At 47.5% G+C, this 20,201-nt stretch overlaps 1 protein-coding gene across 3 annotated transcripts; it reads left to right on the forward strand.

Annotated features, from left to right (window-relative positions):
- The first annotated feature begins 8,584 nt into the window (after positions 1-8,584).
- On the forward strand, positions 8,585-17,441 carry LOC138641642 (retinoic acid receptor responder protein 2-like). Of its 3 annotated transcripts, none has more exons than XM_069729191.1 (6): positions 8,596-8,761; positions 9,266-9,504; positions 9,729-9,836; positions 13,298-13,396; positions 15,299-15,378; positions 16,988-17,441. In XM_069729191.1, exons 2-6 carry the CDS (start codon positions 9,310-9,312, stop codon positions 17,013-17,015), a joined length of 510 nt encoding a protein of 169 aa, XP_069585292.1. In that variant the 5' UTR covers positions 8,596-8,761; positions 9,266-9,309; the 3' UTR covers positions 17,016-17,441. The 3 variants fall into 3 exon arrangements, with proteins under 3 accessions (XP_069585293.1, XP_069585292.1, XP_069585291.1); XM_069729190.1 differs by having other exon boundaries at positions 8,623-8,761; positions 13,301-13,396; XM_069729192.1 differs by lacking the exon at positions 9,729-9,836 and having other exon boundaries at positions 8,585-8,761.
- Positions 17,442-20,201: the final 2,760 nt, after the last annotated feature.

The following is a 20,201-nucleotide window of genomic DNA, read 5'->3' on the forward strand; positions in this document are numbered from 1 at the left end:
TACAATACCGCCACATAGTGATGAAATCTAGTACTGCAGAGCTGACATCGTATTATAGGTCTACAATACCGCCATCTAGTGATGAAATCTAGTACTGCAGCGCTGACACCGTACTATAGATCTACATTACTGCCACCTAGTGATGAAATCTACTACTGCAGGGCTGACACCGTATTATAGATCTACAATACTGCCACCTAGTGATGAAATCTAGTACTGCAGGGCTGACACTGTATTATAGATCTACATTACTGCCACCTAGTGATGAAATCTAGTACTGCAGGGCTGACACCGTATTATAGGTCTACAATACTGCCCCCTAGTGATGAAATCTAGTACTGCAGCGCTGACACTGTATTATAGGTCCACAATTCTGCCACATAGTGATGAAATCTAGTACTGCAGGGCTGACACCGTATTATAGGTCTACAATACTGCCCCCTAGTGATGAAATCTAGTACTGCAGCGCTGACACTGTATTATAGGTCCACAATTCTGCCACCTAGTGATGAAATCTAGTACTGCAGGGCTGACAGTGTATTATAGATCTACATTACTGCCACCTAGTGATGAAATCTAGTACTGCAGGGCTGACAGTGTATTATAGATCCACAATACTGCCACCTAGTGATGAAATCTAGTACTGCAGGGCTGACACTGTGTTATAGATCTACAATACTGCCACCTAGTGATGAAATCTAGTACTGCAGGGCTGACACTATTATAGATCTACAATACTGCCACCTAGTGATGAAATCTAGTACTGCAGGGCTGACACCGCATTATAGATCTACAATACTGCCACATAGTGATGAAATCTAGTACTGCAGGGCTGACACTGTGTTATAGATCTACAATACTGCCACCTAGTGATGAAATCTAGTACTGCAGGGCTGACACTATTATAGATCTACAATACTGCCACCTAGTGATGAAATCTAGTACTGCAGGGCTGACACCGTATTATAGATCTACAATACTGCCACCTAGTGATGAAATCTAGTACTGCAGGGCTGACACTGTGTTATAGATCTACAATACTGCCACCTAGTGATGAAATCTAGTACTGCAGGGCTGACACTATTATAGATCTACAATACTGCCACCTAGTGATGAAATCTAGTACTGCAGGGCTGACACCGCATTATAGATCTACAATACTGCCACATAGTGATGAAATCTAGTACTGCAGGGCTGACACCATACTATAGATCTACATTACTGCCACCTTGTGATGAAATCTAGTACTGCAGGGCGAACACCGCATTATAAATCTACAATACTGCCACCTAGTGATGAAATCTAGTACTGCAGGGCTGACACATTATTATAGATCAACAATACTGCCACCTAGTAATAATAATAATAATAATTTTATTTATATAGCGCCAACATATTCCGCAGCGCTTTACAAATTATAGAGGGGACTTGTACAGACAATAAACATTACAGCATAACAGAAATACAGTTCAAAACAGATACCAGGAGGAGTGAGGGCCCTGCTCGCAAGCTTACAAACTATGGGGAAAAGGGGAGACACGAGAGGTGGATGGTAACAATTGCTTTAGTTATTCGGACCAGCTATAGTGTAAGGCTCAGGTGTTCATGTAAAGCTGCATGAACCAGTTACCTGCCTAAGTATGTAGCAGTACAGACACAGAGGGCTAATACTGCATAAAGTGTATGAGAACATGATGCGAGATGACCTAGTGATGAAATCTAGTACTGCAGGGCTGACACAGTATTATAGATCAACAATACTGCCACCTAGTGATGAAATCTAGTACTGTAGGGCTGACACCGCATTATAGATCTACATTACTGCCACCTTGTGATGAAATCTAGTACTGCAGGGCTGACACCGCATTATAGATCTACAATACTGCCACCTAGTGATGAAATCTAGTACTGCAGGCTGACACCATATTATAGAGCTACAATACTGCCACCTAGTGATGAAATCTAGTACTGCAGCGCTGACACCGTACTATAGGTCTACAATACTGCCACCTAGTGATGAAATCTAGTACTGCAGGGCTGACACAGTATTATAGATCTACAATACTGCCACCTATTGATGAAATCTAGTACTGCAGCGCTGACACCGTATTATAGATCTACAATACTGCCACCTTGTGATGAAATCTAGTACTGCAGCGCTGACACCGTACTATAGGTCTACAATACTGCCAGCTAGTGATGAAATCTAGTACTGCAGGGCTGACACCGTATTATAGATCTACAATACTGCCACCTAGTGATGAAATCTAGTGCTGCAGGGCTGACACCGCATTATAGATCTACAATACTGCCACATAGTGATGAAATCTAGTACTGCAGGGCTGACACCGTATTATAGATCTACAATACTACCACCTAGTGATGAAATCTAGTACTGCAGGGCTGACATCCTATTATAGATCTACAATACTGCCACCTAGTGATGAAATCTAGTACTGCAGGGCTGACACTGTATTAAAGATCTACAATACTGCCACATAGTGATGAAATCTAGTACTGCAGGGCTGACACTGTATTATAGATCTACAATACTACCACCTAGTGATGAAATCTAGTACTGCAGGGCTGACACCGTACTATAGGTCTACAATACTGCCACCTAGTGATGAAATCTAGTACTGCAGGGCTGACACCGTATTATAGATCTACAATACTGCCACCTAGTGATGAAATCTAGTACTGCAGCGCTGACACCGTACTATAGGTCTACAATACTGCCACCTAGTGATGAAATCTAGTACTGCAGGGCTGACACCGTATTATAGATCTACAATACTGACACCTAGTGATGAAATCTAGTACTGCAGGGCTGACACTGTATTATAGATCTACAGTACTGCCACATAGTGATGAAATCTAGTACTGCAGGGCTGACACCGTATTATAGATCTACAATACTACCACCTAGTGATGAAATCTAGTACTGCAGCGCTGACACCGTATTATAGATCTACATTACTGCCACCTAGTGGTGAAATCTAGTACTGCAGGGCTTACACTGTATTATAGATCTACAATACTGCCACATAGTGATGAAATCTAGTACTGCAGGGCTGACACCGTATTATAGATCTACAATACTGTCACCTTGTGATGAAATCTAGTACTGCAGGGCTGACACCGTATTATAGATCTACAATACTGCCACATAGTGATGAAATCTAGTACTGCAGGGCTGACACCGTACTATAGATCTACATTACTGCCACCTTGTGATGAAATCTAGTACTGCAGCGCTGACACCGTACTATAGGTCTACAATACTGCCACCTAGTGATGAAATCTAGTACTGCAGGGCTGACACCGTATTATAGATCTACAATACTGCCACCTAGTGATGAAATCTAGTACTGCAGGGCTGACACTGTATTATAGATCTACAATACTGCCACCTAGTGATGAAATCTAGTACTGCAGGGCTGACACCGTATTATAGATCTACAATACTGCCACATAGTGATGAAATCTAGTACTGCAGGGCTGACACCGTATTATAGATCTACAATACTACCACCTAGTGATGAAATCTAGTACTGCAGCGCTGACACCGTATTATAGATCTACATTACTGCCACCTAGTGGTGAAATCTAGTACTGCAGGGCTGACACCGTATTATAGATCTACAATACTGTCACCTAGTGATGAAATCTAGTACTGCAGGGCTGACACCGTATTATAGATCTACAATACTGTCACCTTGTGATGAAATCTAGTACTGCAGGGCTGACACCGTATTATAGATCTACAATACTGCCACATAGTGATGAAATCTAGTACTGCAGGGCTGACACCGTACTATAGATCTACATTACTGCCACCTTGTGATGAAATCTAGTACTGCAGGGCTGACAATGCATTATAGATCTACAATACTGCCACCTAGTGATGAAATCCAGTACTGCAGGGCTGACACTGTATTATAGATCTATATTGCTGCCATCTAGTGATGAAATCTAGTACTGCAGCGCTGACACCGTATTATAGATCTACAATACTGCCACCTAGTGATGAAATCTAGTACTGCAGGGCTGACACAGTATTATAGATCTACAATACTGCCACCTAGTGATGAAATCTAGTACTGCAGCGCTGACACCATATTATAGAGCTACAATACTGCCACCTAGTGATGAAATCTAGTACTGCAGCGCTGTGACGGTACTATAGGTCTACAATACTGCCGCCTAGTGATGAAATCTAGTACTGCAGGGCTGACACCGTATTATAGATCTACAATACTGCCACCTAGTGATGAAATCTAGTACTGCAGCGCTGACACCGTATTATAGATCTACAATACTGCCACCTAGTGATGAAATCTAGTACTGCAGGGCTGACACCATATTATAGATCTACAATACTGCCACCTCTTGATGAAATCTAGTACTGCAGGGCTGACACTGCATTATAGATCTACAATACTGCCACCTAGTGATGAAATCTAGTACTGCAGGGCTGACACCGTACTATAGATCTACAATACTGCCACCTAGTGATGAAATCTAGTACTGCAGGGCTGACACCGTACTATAGATCTACATTACTGCCACCTAGTGATGAACTCTAGTACTGCAGCGCTGACACCGTACTATAGATCTACATTACTGCCACCTAGTGATGAAATCTACTACTGCAGGGCTGACACCGTATTATAGATCTACAATACTGCCACCTAGTGATGAAATCTAGTACTGCAGGGCTGACACTGTATTATAGATCTACATTACTGCCACCTTGTGATGAAATCTAGTACTGCAGGGCTGACAATGCATTATAGATCTACAATACTGCCACCTAGTGATGAAATCCAGTACTGCAGGGCTGACACTGTATTATAGATCTATATTGCTGCCATCTAGTGATGAAATCTAGTACTGCAGCGCTGACACCGTATTATAGATCTACAATACTGTCACCTAGTGATGAAATCTAGTACTGCAGGGCTGACACCGTATTATAGATCTACAATACTGCCACCTAGTGATGAAATCTAGTACTGCAGGGCTGACACAGTATTATAGATCTACAATACTGCCACCTAGTGATGAAATCTAGTACTGCAGCGCTGACACCATATTATAGAGCTACAATACTGCCACCTAGTGATGAAATCTAGTACTGCAGCGCTGACACGGTACTATAGGTCTACAATACTGCCGCCTAGTGATGAAATCTAGTACTGCAGGGCTGACACCGTATTATAGATCTACAATACTGCCACCTAGTGATGAAATCTAGTACTGCAGCGCTGACACCGTATTATAGATCTACAATACTGCCACCTAGTGATGAAATCTAGTACTGCAGGGCTGACACCATATTATAGATCTACAATACTGCCACCTCTTGATGAAATCTAGTACTGCAGGGCTGACACTGCATTATAGATCTACAATACTGCCACCTAGTGATGAAATCTAGTACTGCAGGGCTGACACCGTATTATAGATCTACAATACTGCCACCTAGTGATGAAATCTAGTACTGCAGGGCTGACACCGTACTATAGATCTACATTACTGCCACCTAGTGATGAACTCTAGTACTGCAGCGCTGACACCGTACTATAGATCTACATTACTGCCACCTAGTGATGAAATCTACTACTGCAGGGCTGACACCGTATTATAGATCTACAATACTGCCACCTAGTGATGAAATCTAGTACTGCAGGGCTGACACTGTATTATAGATCTACATTACTGCCACCTAGTGATGAAATCTAGTACTGCAGCGCTGACACTGTACTATAGATCTACATTACTGCCACCTAGTGATGAAATCTAGCACTGCAGCGCTGACACTGTACTATAGATCTACATTACTGCCACCTAGTGATGAAATCTAGTACTGCAGCGCTGACACCGTACTATAGATCTACAATACTGCCACCTAGTGATGAAATCTAGTACTGCAGGGCTGACACCGTATTATAGGTCTACAATTCTGCCACCTAGTGATGAAATCTAGTACTGCAGGGCTGACACTATGTTATAGATACACAATACTGCCACATAGTAATGAAATCTAGTACTGCAGGGCTGACACTGTGTTATAGATCTACAATACTGCCACCTAGTGATGAAATCTAGTACTGCAGAGCTGACACCGTATTATAGGTCTACAATACTGCCACCTAGTGATGAAGTCTAGTACTGCAGGGCTGACAGTGTATTATAGATCTACATTACTGCCACCTAGTGATGATATCTAGTACTGCAGGGATGACACCGTATTATAGATCTACAATACTGCCACATAGTGATGAAATCTAGTACTGCAGGGCTGACACTGTGTTATAGATCTACATTACTGCCACCTAGTGATGATATCTAGTACTGCAGGGCTGACACTGTGTTATAGATCTACAATACTGCCACATAGTGATGAAATCTAGTACTGCAGGGCTGACACTGTGTTATAGATCTACATTACTGCCACCTAGTGATGATATCTAGTACTGCAGGGCTGACACTGTGTTATAGATCTACAATACTGCCACATAGTGATAACATCTAGAACTGCGGGGTTGACATTCTATTACATATGTTCAATATAATGCACTCAGTGGGAAAAACAAGATAATCTTGTAATTCTGATACATTTTAATAGGTACAAAAATACAATAAATGATGTTATAAAGCAAACTTTTGAGACTTCTTAGGTCCCTTCCTCAGGAAAGGTATAACAAAGTTTCTGTAGAAACACAGATATATACACAATGAGCCCATGGATCCATTCTAAGTCCGTTTTGCAAGCCGGGGAGAAAATCTCGCTGTACGGATGCCATACGGATTACATAGGAAGGATGCCATGCGCAAAATATGCTGCCACACCCTGCCTACGGATGACATACGGATCACTGTTTTGGGAACATTTCTGCGCATTACGCCTGTATAATACAGACCGTATTTCCCTACGCCTAGTGTGACGCCGGCCTAAATAGAGCATTTCGGCGTGCTCGAATACTATGCTCGAGTCACTGCGGGTGCAGGTCTTGCGTCTATTCAATAGCTACAGCACATGCAGGGATTGCCTAACAAACAGGCCTAACAAACTGGCAATCCCTGCATATGTTGAGGCTGTCGAATAGCCACGAGACCTGCACCTGCGGCGACTCATGCATATTTTTTGAGCACACTGAAAATACTCGATTAGGACACGAGCATGCTGAGATAACACCTTTTCCGAGCACACTTGTTCATCACTAATAGCAAATTAAAGCTGCAGTCTGAAATATTAAAATATGCAAACATTGACTATAAGAAATTGGAATTGCATTACCGCTGTAGAAAGCGGTGATTGACCACAGCTTCTGTACAGTTCTGTGTGATGGGAAGCCTCTACAATAATAATAATAATAATTAATGATGATGAAAATAACCAAACAATAATAAATATTTGACATTTCTGAGTCCTTACATCCGGCTGCCCACGCTGCTGACAGCTGCTGGCTCTGCGCTGGGACGGCAGTTTTTTGCTGGGTCTGGGCTTGTGGGTTTAGTGAATGTTTCCGCCATATTTTTGAGGTGTTTTGGTCGCATCCATTTGAATCAGACAAATCCTATTGGAGCAGATTCATTGTGGTGCACAGAGAACACAATAAGTGCACGTTCCTGTCTTGTGGTTACGGGGTTTTCCAGAATTAGGACAATAATTCTTCATCACTATAAACTTCAATTCTTCTACATTTTTCTCACATACAATTAGTATAAAAAAAGGGAATTTCTGAGTCCGATACCCCCTATCGAATCGCCACTCTGGTGGTCTTCTCTGGTCTGATTATTTCTCTGCAGTGATGATAACACGTACATCCCCACCACAGCTGCAGCCAATCACTGCTCTGCAGGTTACACATGTGCTCCTCCCCTTGAAGCTAGTGATTGGCTGCAGCGGTCACGTGTGTGTATGGCATGTCATTTCTGCAGGGAGTAATAAACGCTTCTCTGCAGGTGTGTGCGGCCATAACATCATCGGCACCAATAATTCCTTTAGATGCCTTTGTAACATTGACCTGTAGGGCATTGTCTACACTGGATACAGCTGCATCCCCGGAGAGCCGGGGGCTTTACTGCCTCTGGACGGAATCGGGAATGTTCTAGTTACATTGGTTGAAAAAAGACCCCGATCCATCACGTTCTCCCTTTTTCCACCAATTGTCACTAAATGATCTATAACCACAATATCATTTGTACTTATGGTAGGAAATCGTCCGGCCCTTGTATAAAGCTGTTATACTGTCGGCCATTACTACCTCTTCCGGTCGGCATTCTACATTCTGACTGCTCTAATTGTAAAGAACCCTTTCCTAATGAACGGCTGGAATTGCCTTTCTTCCCTCTATAATGAGCGCCCCCTGGTCTTTTGTATGTTCTCATTTACTGACAGCAAGCGGAGAGCTTGAGAATTATGAAAAATTGAACTAAAGCATATTAGGAAGTTAGAAATCTTTTTTTTTTTCCTTTATTACCCTGAAGCTGTTGTCTGGGATTAGAGGGACGGCTCAGTTTCTTCTCTTCCACTTTCACTTTCTCGAGAATTCCCCGTCCCCGGGGCTTTCCCAGAAACTAGGTGGCTTCCTCCATTATATAGTACAGATGTCCGCCGGTGGGAGAGGATCCGTGTGACACAGCTGCCCCCTCATCGGTCACTGACTGCCCCCTGGTGATAAATATACGAGAACCTCCACCTATAGAGGGTCCTGACCATTGCTCCGGGGACGACGCCTGCAGCTGCCGGGTACGTAGACTTCTATAAGGTGCATGTACAGACGGTGATGGGCGTTAGGGTCAGACCACAGACTGGGGTAGATGGGGCACAATGCCCACTGGTGGCCGCAGCCCATGCAAGCCCACTCATGGGCCCGAGATGTAAGAGGGCAAAAACAACTTCTGTGACAGACATATAGAGGGACCCACATACTGCTTTTATACAGGGGTCTTCTTCCGTCTGCGTCCACCACTAATGTGAAGCTGCATTGTTTAGTATGATGGACCCACAAAGACATCAATGGAATCTGAGAGCCCCTTTAAATTCCTATCTTTGAGATACTGCATAGTGGTGTATATAAGGCGAGGGGCCCCAAAGCAAAGATGCCGCCCCCTGGTGCTTGTTTATATGGCCTGAGACGTGTGGGATGAAACATTGCATCTTCTCCTTACCGGACCCTCGTTGTAGAGGACAACGCTCCGGAGGAACCCAGGACCGCTCCTGTCAGATCTCACGTTCTGTGTCTTGTTCCAGGATTACGAGAAGCTTTGGATCACAACTGATTGGTGAAGACCTCCATGACCATGACGACCATCGGAAGGTGCTGGTGGATCGCGGCTCTTCTGGTGACGGCCGCGGTGGCAGATGTCCCGGTGGATTCTCTGACAGACACTGAGAATAAGGCAGTCGACCTGGTCAGAAAGGATTTCCACAACAAAAACATGAACAAAAACGCCTTTCAGGTGACCAGAATACTGAGCAATGTCAACCAGGTAAGTGGTGGCCATAGGGGCGGAGAGAGGGGGCAGAGGGTCTCAGTCCCGGGGCCGTCCTGGAGGACATCGATATAACTAAATATTTACTGATGACTGGTGGGAAAAGTCATTATCTGGGATTTTCTATCATCTCTCGGATTCTGGAGAGTTTTCAACCAGCTTCGTCTTCATTGTCCTCAGAGCTCTGGAGACATTTCTATCATTATTTTTGCCACTTTCAGAAACTTTCAGAATTTACTTTTGTCCAAGTAAAATTCACAATGAAACGGACAAATTGCATGAACCACGAGTGGATGAACGAGGACTGCACCCCCATAATGAGTGCCAAGGTGAGGGGGTGATATATCTATAATGCACTGTATCTGTAGGTGTTTGAGTATGTACATTTTCCTCCTGCACGCTGGACACCAGACACAGGCCGCACACATCAGACACAGGCCGCACACACCAGACACAGGCCGCACACGCCGGACACAGGCTGCACACACCAGACACAGGCCGCACACGCCGGACACAGGCCGCACACACCAGACACAGGCCGCACACGCCGGACACAGGCCGCACACCCAAGACACAGGCCGCACATGCCGGACATAGGCCGCACACGCCAGACACAGGCCGCACACACCAGTCACAGGTCGCACACGCCAGACACAGGCCGCACACCCGGACACAGGCCGCACACGCCAGACACAGGCCGCACACGCCGGACACAGGCCGCACACGCCAGACACAGGCCGCACACGCCAGACACAGGCCGCACACATCAGACACAGGCCGCACACGCCAGACACAGGCCGCACACGCCGGAAACAGGCCGCACACACCAGACACAGGCCGCACACGCCAGACACAGGCCGCACACTTCAGACACAGGCCGCACACACCAGACACAGGCCGCACAGGCCAGACACAGGCCGCACACACCGGACACAGGCCGCACACGCCAGACACAGGCCGCACACGCCGGACACAGGCCGCACACCCCAGACACAGGTCGCACACGCCAGACACAGGCCGCACACACCAGTCACAGGTCGCACACGCCAGACACAGGCCGCACACACCGGACACAGGCCGCACACGCCAGACACAGGCCGCACACACCGGACACAGGCCGCACACACCGGACACAGGCCACACACAGGCCACATACACGGCAGGCCGCACACACCGGACACAGGCCGCACACACAAGACACAGGCCGCACACACCATACACAGGGCCGCACATGCCAGACATAGGCCGTACACACCAGACACAGGCCGCACACGCCAGACACAGGCCACACACGCCAGACACAGGCCACACACGCCAGACACAGGCCGCACACACCAGTCACAGGTCGCACACGCCAGACACAGGCCGCACACACCGGACACAGGCCGCACACGCCAGACACAGGCCGCACACACCGGACACAGGCCACACACACCGGACACAGGCCACACACAGGCCACATACACGGCAGGCCGCACACACCGGACACAGGCCGCACACACAAGACACAGGCCGCACACACCAGACACAGGCCGCACACGCCAGACACAGGCCGCACATGCCAGACACAGGCCGCACACGCCGGACATAGGCCAGACACGCCGGACACAGGCCGCACACACCAGACACAGGCCGCACACACCAGACACAGGCCGCACACACTATACACAGGCCGCACACGCCGGACATAGGCCACACACACCGGACGCAGGCCACACACAGGCCACATACACGGCAGGCCGCACACACCAGACACAGGCCGCACACACACCGGACACAGGCCGAACACACAAGACACAGGCCGCACACACCATACTCAGGCCGCACACGCCGGACATAGGCCGCACACACCAGACACAGGCCGCACACGCCAGACACAGGCTGCACACAACAGACACATGCCGCACGCGCCAGACACAGGCTGCACGCGCCAGACACAGGCAGCACACGCCAGACACAGGCCGCACACGCCAGACACAGGCCGCACAAGCCAGACACAGGCCGCACACGCCAGACACAGGCTGCACACAACAGACACATGCCGCACGCGCCAGACACAGGCCGCACGCGCCAGACACAGGCCGCACGCGCCAGACACTGGCCGCACATGCCAGACACAGACAGCACACGCCAGACACAGGCCGCACACACAAGACACAGGCCACACATGCCGGACATAGGCCACACACACCGGACACAGGCCACACACAGGCTGCACACACACCGGACACAGGCTGCACACGCCAGACACAGGCCGCACAAGCCAGACACAGGCCACACATGCCGGACACAGGCTGCACACGCCAGACACAGGCCGCACACGCCAGACACAGGGCGCACACAGGCCGCATATGCCAGACACAGGCCTCACACGCCGGACACAGGAAGGACACGCCGGACACAGGCTGCACACGCCAGACACAAGCCGCACAAGCCAGACACAGGCCACACACGCCGGACACAGGCTGCACACGCCAGACACATGCCGCACAAGCTAGACACAGGCCACACACGCCGGACACAGGCTGCACACGCCAGACACAGGGCGCACACAGGCCGCATATGCCAGACACAGGCCTCACACGCCGGACACAGGCAGGACACGCCGGACACAGGCTGCACACGCCAGACACAAGCCGCACAAGCCAGACACAGGCCACACACGCCGGACACAGGCTGCACACGCCAGACACATGCCGCACAAGCCAGACACAGGCCACACACGCCGGACACAGGCTGCACACCCCAGACACAGGCCGCACACGCCGGACACAGGGCGCACACAGGCCGCATATGCCAGACACAGGCCACACACAGGCCGCACACGCCGGACACAGGCAGGACACGCTGGACACAGACCGCACACGCCGGACACAGGACACACACATTGGCCGCACACCAGACACAGGCTGCACACCGATTGTATATGTGTAAATGTGAGTGTATCTATATATGTCTTTGTGCAATGTATGTGTGTGTATATGTGAGTGTACTGTATATACTGTATGTTTGTATGTGAGTGTGTCTACTGTTTATGTGTACTGTATGTGGGTATATGTGAGTGTGTGTACTGCATGTGAGTGTGAGTGTGTTCATTGTATGTGGGTATATTTGAGTGTATGTACTGTATGTGTGTGTGAGTGTGTACTGTGAGTGAGTGTGTGTACTGTATGTGTGTATGCAAGTATATGTACTGTATGTGTGTGTATACTGTATGTTTGAGTGTGTGTACTGTATGTGAGTGTGTGTACTGTAAGTGTGTATATATGTGTACTGTATTTGTGCTATTGAGTGTATATATATTGTATATGGAGGTGGCTGCTCCCGGTATGCACCTATCCAGACTATCTTGGATGTGCCAGTCAATTTTTCGTTATTTGCTAGTTAGCTTACTGACTGAGCACTCCGCCCTCCACCATGTGGTGATTTTAATTACGGCAGGTTTCTACCTCCCCATAAATGCAGAATTGACTGATAGAGGGGTCCACATTCACACAGGAATTCAGACATTAGCCTAAGGCCGGGGTCACACTTGCGAGTTGAATGCGAGAAACTTGCACAAGTCTCTCGCATCAAGTCCCGGCACTGCCGCCGGCACAAGGGACCGGAGCGTGCGGCTGTATGTATTTCTATGCAGCTGAACGCTCAGTGTACGGTTGTCTCTGTGTTTGTAGCCGTATACATGTGAGTGGATATATGTGTATTTTATATGTACATTCAAAAATAAATACATAGAGGCGGGTGGTCTCCATCCACGTACCTATATACATTGTACATTGTGTCTCATCAGAAGACGTACAACTGCCTCGGATGCTTCCTATTTAATCCCAGCGGGAATCTACTAAAGACGGGATATCAGAAGTGCGTGCGCCAAGGTCGTGCTAACAAGGTGAGCGACTGTGACCCTAATCTACACACTGGCCACACAAATCCTGACAAGTGCGAGTTCTTCACTCCAGCTTCTGATAATCCAGAAACTCCATCAGGACCGATCTAAAGCACAGCACTTTCTATGACATCTGATAATCCAAAATACCTGATAATCTGACAACTACAACCCCTGGCAAAAATTATGGAATCACCGACCTTGGAGGATGTTCATTCAGTTGTTTAATTTTGTAGAAAAAAGCAGATCACAGACACGGAACAAAACTAAAGTCATTTCTAATGGCAACTTTCTGGCTTTAAGAAACACTAAAAGAAATCAAGAACAAATAATGTGGCAGTCAGTAATAGTTACTTTTTTAGAACAAGCAGAGGGGAAAACTTATGGACTCACTCAATTATGTGGGAAAAATGATGGAATCGTGAAAAACAAACAAACGAACCCTCAAACACATCACTGGTATTTTGTTGCGCCACCTCTGGCTTTTATTATAGGCATCCTGCAGTCTCTGAGGCCTGGACTTAATGAGGGTCACACAGGACTCTTCATCTTCATCAATCTGGCTCCATCTTTCTCTGATTGCTGTCCCCAGATCAGCTTTGCAGGTTGGATTCTTGTCATCGACCATTTTCTGCAACTTCCACAAAAGATTTTCAATTGTATTGAGATCCGGACTATTTGCAGCCATGACATTGACCTTGTGTGTCTTTTTTCAAGGAATGTTTTCACAGTTTTTGCTCTATGGCAGGATGCATTATCATCTTGAAAAATGATTTCATCATCCCCAAACATCCTTTCAATTGATGGGATAAGAAAAGTGTCCAAAATATCAACATAAACTTTATTGAAGATGTAATGACAGCCATCTCCCCAGTGCCTTTACCTGACATGCAGCCCCATATCATCAATGACTGTGGAAATTTGCATGTTCTCGTCAGGCAGTCATCTTTATAAATCTCATCGGAACGGCACCAAACAAACGTTCCAGCATCATCCCCTTGCCCAATGCAGATTCGCGATTCATCACTGAATTTGACTTTCATCCAGTCATCCACAGTCCACGATTGCTTTTCTTTAGCCCATTGTAACCTTGTTTTTTCTGTTTAGGTGTTAATTATGGCTTTCGTTTATCTTTTCTGTATGTAAATCCCACTTCCTTTAGGCGGTTTCTTACAGTTCGGTCACAGACATTGACTACCGTTTTTTACCCATTCGTTCCTCATTTGTTTTGTTGTGCATTTCCTGTTTTGGAGACATATTGCTTTAAGTTTCCGGTCTTGACACTTTGATGTCTTCCTTGGTCTACCAGTATGTTTGCCTTTAACAACCTTCCCATGTTGTTTGTATTTGGTCCAGATTTTAGACACAGTTGACTGTGAACAACCAACATCTCTTGCAAAATTGCGTGATGATTTACCCTCTTCTAAGAGTTTGATAATCCTCTCCTTTGTTTCAATTGACATCTCTCGTGTTGGAGCCATGATTCATGTCAGTCCACTTTGTGCAACAGCTCTCCAAGGTGTGATCGCTCCTTTTTAGATGCAGACTAACGAGCAGATCTAATTTGATGCAGGTGTTATTTTTGGCAATTGAAATTTAGTGGGTGATTCCATAATTTTTTCCCACATAATTGAGTGAGTCCATACGTTTTCCCCTTTCGTTGTTCTAAAAAGTAATACATTTTTTTTTCTTGATTTCTTTTAGTGTTTCTTAAAGCCAGAAAGTTGCCATTTGAAATTACTTTAGTTTTGTGCCGTGTCTGCGATCTGCTTTTTTTAAAACAAATAAATAAATAAACAACTGAATGAACATCCTCCAAGGTTGGTGATTCCATAATTTTTGCCAGGGGTTGTAATTTGCACATGAATAGAATGAACTGAGTTTGGTTAATTTGTGTCTTTGTAGGAAAAAGTGAAAAAAGAGCGTCGCGAGGCGTGTGCCGAACTGACAGACATCCACGTTGTAGGAGGCTACAGCTTCCAGAGGTGAGACCCCTCCTGGGATGGAGGAGGAGAAGGACACCAGGGACTGGGGAACTAATCTACTGGACACCAGGGGCTGGGGAACTGAAACACTGGACACCAGGGACCAGGGAACTGAACCTCTGGACACCAGGGAATGGGGAAATAAACCACTGGACACCAGGGACCAGGGAACTGAACCTCTGGACACTAGGGACTGGGGAACTGAACCACTGGACACCAGGGAATGGGGAAATAAACCACAGTACACCAGGGAATTAGGAACTAAACCACTGGACACCAGGGACTGGGGAACTAAACCACTGGAAACCAGGCACTTAGGAAATAAACCACTGGACACCAGGGACTGGGACACTAAACCACTGGACACCGCGGACTGGGGAACTAAACCACTGGACACCAGGGACTGGGGAACTAAACCACTGGACACCGGGGACTGGGGAACTAAACCACTGGACACCGGGGACTGGGGAACTAAACCACTGGACACCAGGGACTGGGGAACTAAACCACTGGACACCAGGGACTGGGGAACTAAACCACTGGAAACCAGGCACTTAGGAAATAAACCACTGGACACCAGGGACTGGGGAACTAAACCACTGGAAACCAGGCACTTAGGAAATAAACCACTGGACACCAGGGACTGGGGAACTAAACCACTGGACACCAGGGACTGGGGAACTAAACCACTGGAAACCAGGCACTTAGGAAATAAACCACTGGACACCAGGGACTGGGGAACTAAACCACTGGAAACCAGGCACTTAGGAAATAAACCACTGGACACCAGGGACTGGGGAACTAAACCACTGGACACCAGGGACTGGGGAACTAAACCACTGGAAACCAGGCACTTAGGAAATAAACCACTGGACACCAGGGACTGGGGAACTAAACCACTGGAAACCAGGCACTTAGGAAATAAACCACTGGACACCAGGGACTGGGGAACTAAACCACTGGACACCAGGGACTGGGGAACTAAACCACTGGACACCAGGGACTGGGGAACTAAACCACTGGACACCAGGGACTGGGGAACTAAACCACTGGACACCAGGGACTGGGGAACTAAACCACTGGAAACCAGGCACTTAGGAAATAAACCACTGGACACCAGGGACTGGGGAACTAAACCACTGGAAACCAGGCACTTAGGAAATAAACCACTGGACACCAGGGACTGGGGAACTAAACAACTGGACACCAGGGACTGGGGAACTAAACCACTGGAAACCAGGTACTTAGGAAATAAACCACTGGACACCAGGGACTGGGGAACTAAACCACTGGAAACCAGGCACTTAGGAAATAAACCACTGTACACCAGGGACTGGGGAACTAAACCACTGGACACCAGGGACTGGGGAACTAAACCACTGGACACCAGGGACTGGGGAACTAAACCACTGGACACCAGGGACTGGGGAACTAAACCACTGGAAACCAGGCACTTAGGAAATAAACCACTGGACACCAGGGACTGGGGAACTAAAACACTAAACACCAGGGACTGGGATACTAAACCACTGGACATGGTGCACTAATGATCATACGAGTGATGATTGGGATGATAATGGCGCCTCTGTCTCTTTGTCTCTGGTTTCAGGGCCCCTCAGGGACAATATGAAGATTAGCTTCTCCTCCTCATTAGGATGTATGTCTGACTCCTCATATAATGGGACATTTATTCCCGTGCTCTCACCATTATATTTTCCTGTGAGATAACATTTATGGACATGATGTGAGGAGGAGCAGAGACCACAGAGCTGATAACAGCAGATAATAGCATGACATCGGGAGGGCAGGAAGAATGCGGACATAAAGGAGGCGACAGAAGATGTGGCCAGCGAGTATGGTGGAACCAACATCGTGAAGCTTATGTCTCATCCTCGTCTTTGCCTGGGACTCGCTCATAGACATGGACTCCCGCATACGGGCTCCCCCTGAATATTCTTCTCTCATGTAAATTGTGAGGTCTGCGAGACCCCGAAAATTATCTGTACAGTAAAATATCAATAAAGAACATTGTAAATAACTGACAAATATAGAAAAACGAGGAACTTCTGCATCTCCGTAGCTTTATCTATCTTGGATAATAGTACAGGATGTAACTCAGGATCAGTAATGTAATGTATGTACACAGTGACTGCACCAGCAGAATAGTGAGTGCAGCTCTGGGGTATAATACAGGAGGTAACTCAGGATCAGTAATGTAATGTATGTACACAGTGACTGCACCAGCAGAATAGTGAGTGCAGCTCTGGGGTATAATACAGGATGTAACTCAGGATCAGTAACGTAATGTGTGTACACAGTGACTGCACCAGCAGAATGGTGAGTGCAGCTCTGGAGTATAATACAGGATGTAACCCAGGATCAGTAATGTAATGTATGTACACAGTGACTGCACTAGCAGAATAGTGAGTGCAGCTCTGGAGTATAATACAGGAGGTAACTCAGGATCAGTAATGTAATGTATGTACACAGTGACTGCACCAGCAGAATAGTGAGTGCAGCTCTGGAGTATAATACAGGATGTAACCCAGGATCAGTAATATAATGTATGTACACAGTGACTGCACTAGCAGAATAGTGAGTGCAGCTATGGAGTATAATACAGGATGTAACTTAGGATCAGTAATGTGATGTATGTACACAGTGACTGCACCAGCAGAATAGTGAGTGCAGCTCTGGGGTATAATACAGGAGGTAACTCAGGATCAGTAATGTAATATATGTACACAGTGACTGCACCAGCAGAATAGTGAGTGCAGCTCTGGAGTATAATACAGGATGTAACCCAGGATCAGTAATGTAATGTATGTACACAGTGACTGCACCAGCAGAATAGTGAGTGCAGCTCTGGAGTATAATACAGGATGTAACCCAGGATCAGTAATGTAATGTATGTACACAGTGACTGCACTAGCAGAATAGTGAGTGCAGCTCTGGAGTATAATACAGGATGCAACCCAGGATCAGTAATGTAATGTATATACACAGTGACTGCACCAGCAGAATAGTGAGTGCAGCTCTGGAGTATAATACAGGATGTATCTCAGGATCAGTAATGTAATGTATGTACACAGTGACTGCACCAGCAGAATAGTGAGTGCAGCTCTGGAGTATAATACAGGATGTAACTCAGGATCAGTAATGTAATGTATGTACACAGTGACTGCACCAGCAGAATAGTGAGTGCAGCTCTGGAGTACAATACAGGATGTAACTCAGGATCAGTAATGTAATGTATGTACACAGTGATTGCACCAGCAGGATAGTGGGTGCAGCTCTGCTCAGCTGCTGCTCATTGTGTTGATTGTGGGTGCGGTCGCTGCTGAACCTGCTGTGTGCTCCTGAGCTCCTGGGAACCACCACCTCTCCACCCAGGGAGGGAGTGGTTTTCCTGGGATGAGTGAGGGAGCCAAGTCCCAGGCTTCTGCTTCCCGGACCAGGCTGGCGGGGGGCAGAAGGAACCAGCAACCAGCCTGCAGATCAGAGGATTCGGGGGTGAGACGCTCCACCAGGAGTCACAGCAATGTTGCTCCTACTTCCCCCAGGTCTGCAGAGACCCAGAGAAGCCGCAAGGCTTCCATGGAGGAGAAGCCTGCTAACGTGCAAGATGGCGGTCCTTCCGGAGGAAAGCTGAGTGCTCACGGAGGTGAGACCGACCTCATTGAGGAGGGTTGTGCGCTGCAGAGACCCCGGGAGTCTGTGTCCACCTATGGCTACTTTCACACTAGCGTTAACTGCAATCTGTCACAATGCGTCGTTTTGCAGAAAAAACGCATCCTGCAAAAGTGCTTGCAGGATGCGTTTTTTCCCCATAGACTTGTATTGTCGACGCATTGCGACGGATTGCCACACGTCGCATCCGTCGTGCGATGGATGCGTCGTGCTTTGGCAGACCGTCGGCACAAAAAAACGCTACATGTAATCGGAACTCCTCCCCCACCTCCCCGCACCTCACAATGGGGTAGCGGATGCAATGAAAATCTGCATCCGCTGCACCCGTTGTGCGGCGCTTACAACGCTAGCGTCGGTAACCTCGGCCCGACGCACTGCGACGGGCCGAGCCCGACGTTAGTGTGAAAGAAGCCTATGCCTCCCGGGTCATGAGCCACCTCCGTGAGGTGAGTAAGACACTGAGGAGGCTCCGGGAGGAGCTGCGCTGCACAAGCAACAAAGCTGCAAGTTCCTCCAAACCGAGGAAGAATCAGCTCCAGGCGGAGGTAAAGAGACTGAAAGTTGACATCAATGAGCTTGAAGTCAGAAAAGCTTTCATTAGAGAAAAAAGTGGACCATTTAAGGAAAAGCTTATTAATGAAGATCAATTCAGAGAAATGGCTGACAACAGAGAGCAAAGGCAGATGGGGCTGCAGCCTGAAAGCCAGGTGGATGATGAGGAGGAGGAGGATGACCAGCAGAAAGCCGCACCTGGCAGCCCTCTTAGTCACTCACAGGCCACGTGCAGCGAGGTCCCTGCTCTACAGGCGACAATGACATCTCGTCGCAGTTCTGCTGGCTCTGAGGAGGTCAGTGACATCGGCCAGGGAGGGGCGCTAATGGCAGAGATCAAGCTCTTGGAGTCCCCAGTGTGCCTTCAGAACTTCCATCTTGGTGATGATTTACCAGATGAGGCACCTTGGGGCCAGAAGAAAAAGGTAAAGAAGATCAAACCTAAGCTGCAGGAAGCGGTAAGCTTCTGCTGTGGATCCAGTGCAAAGGCACGGGGAGATTACAAAGCAACGTAATGAGGCGCAGAGCTCCGTCTCTGCTTGTAGTAGCGGGGATGTAACAGCAGGTGCATCAGCCGAGAG

This window comes from Ranitomeya imitator, chromosome 6 (assembly GCF_032444005.1).
Source record: "Ranitomeya imitator isolate aRanImi1 chromosome 6, aRanImi1.pri, whole genome shotgun sequence".
Taxonomy (NCBI): Eukaryota; Metazoa; Chordata; class Amphibia; order Anura; family Dendrobatidae; genus Ranitomeya; species Ranitomeya imitator.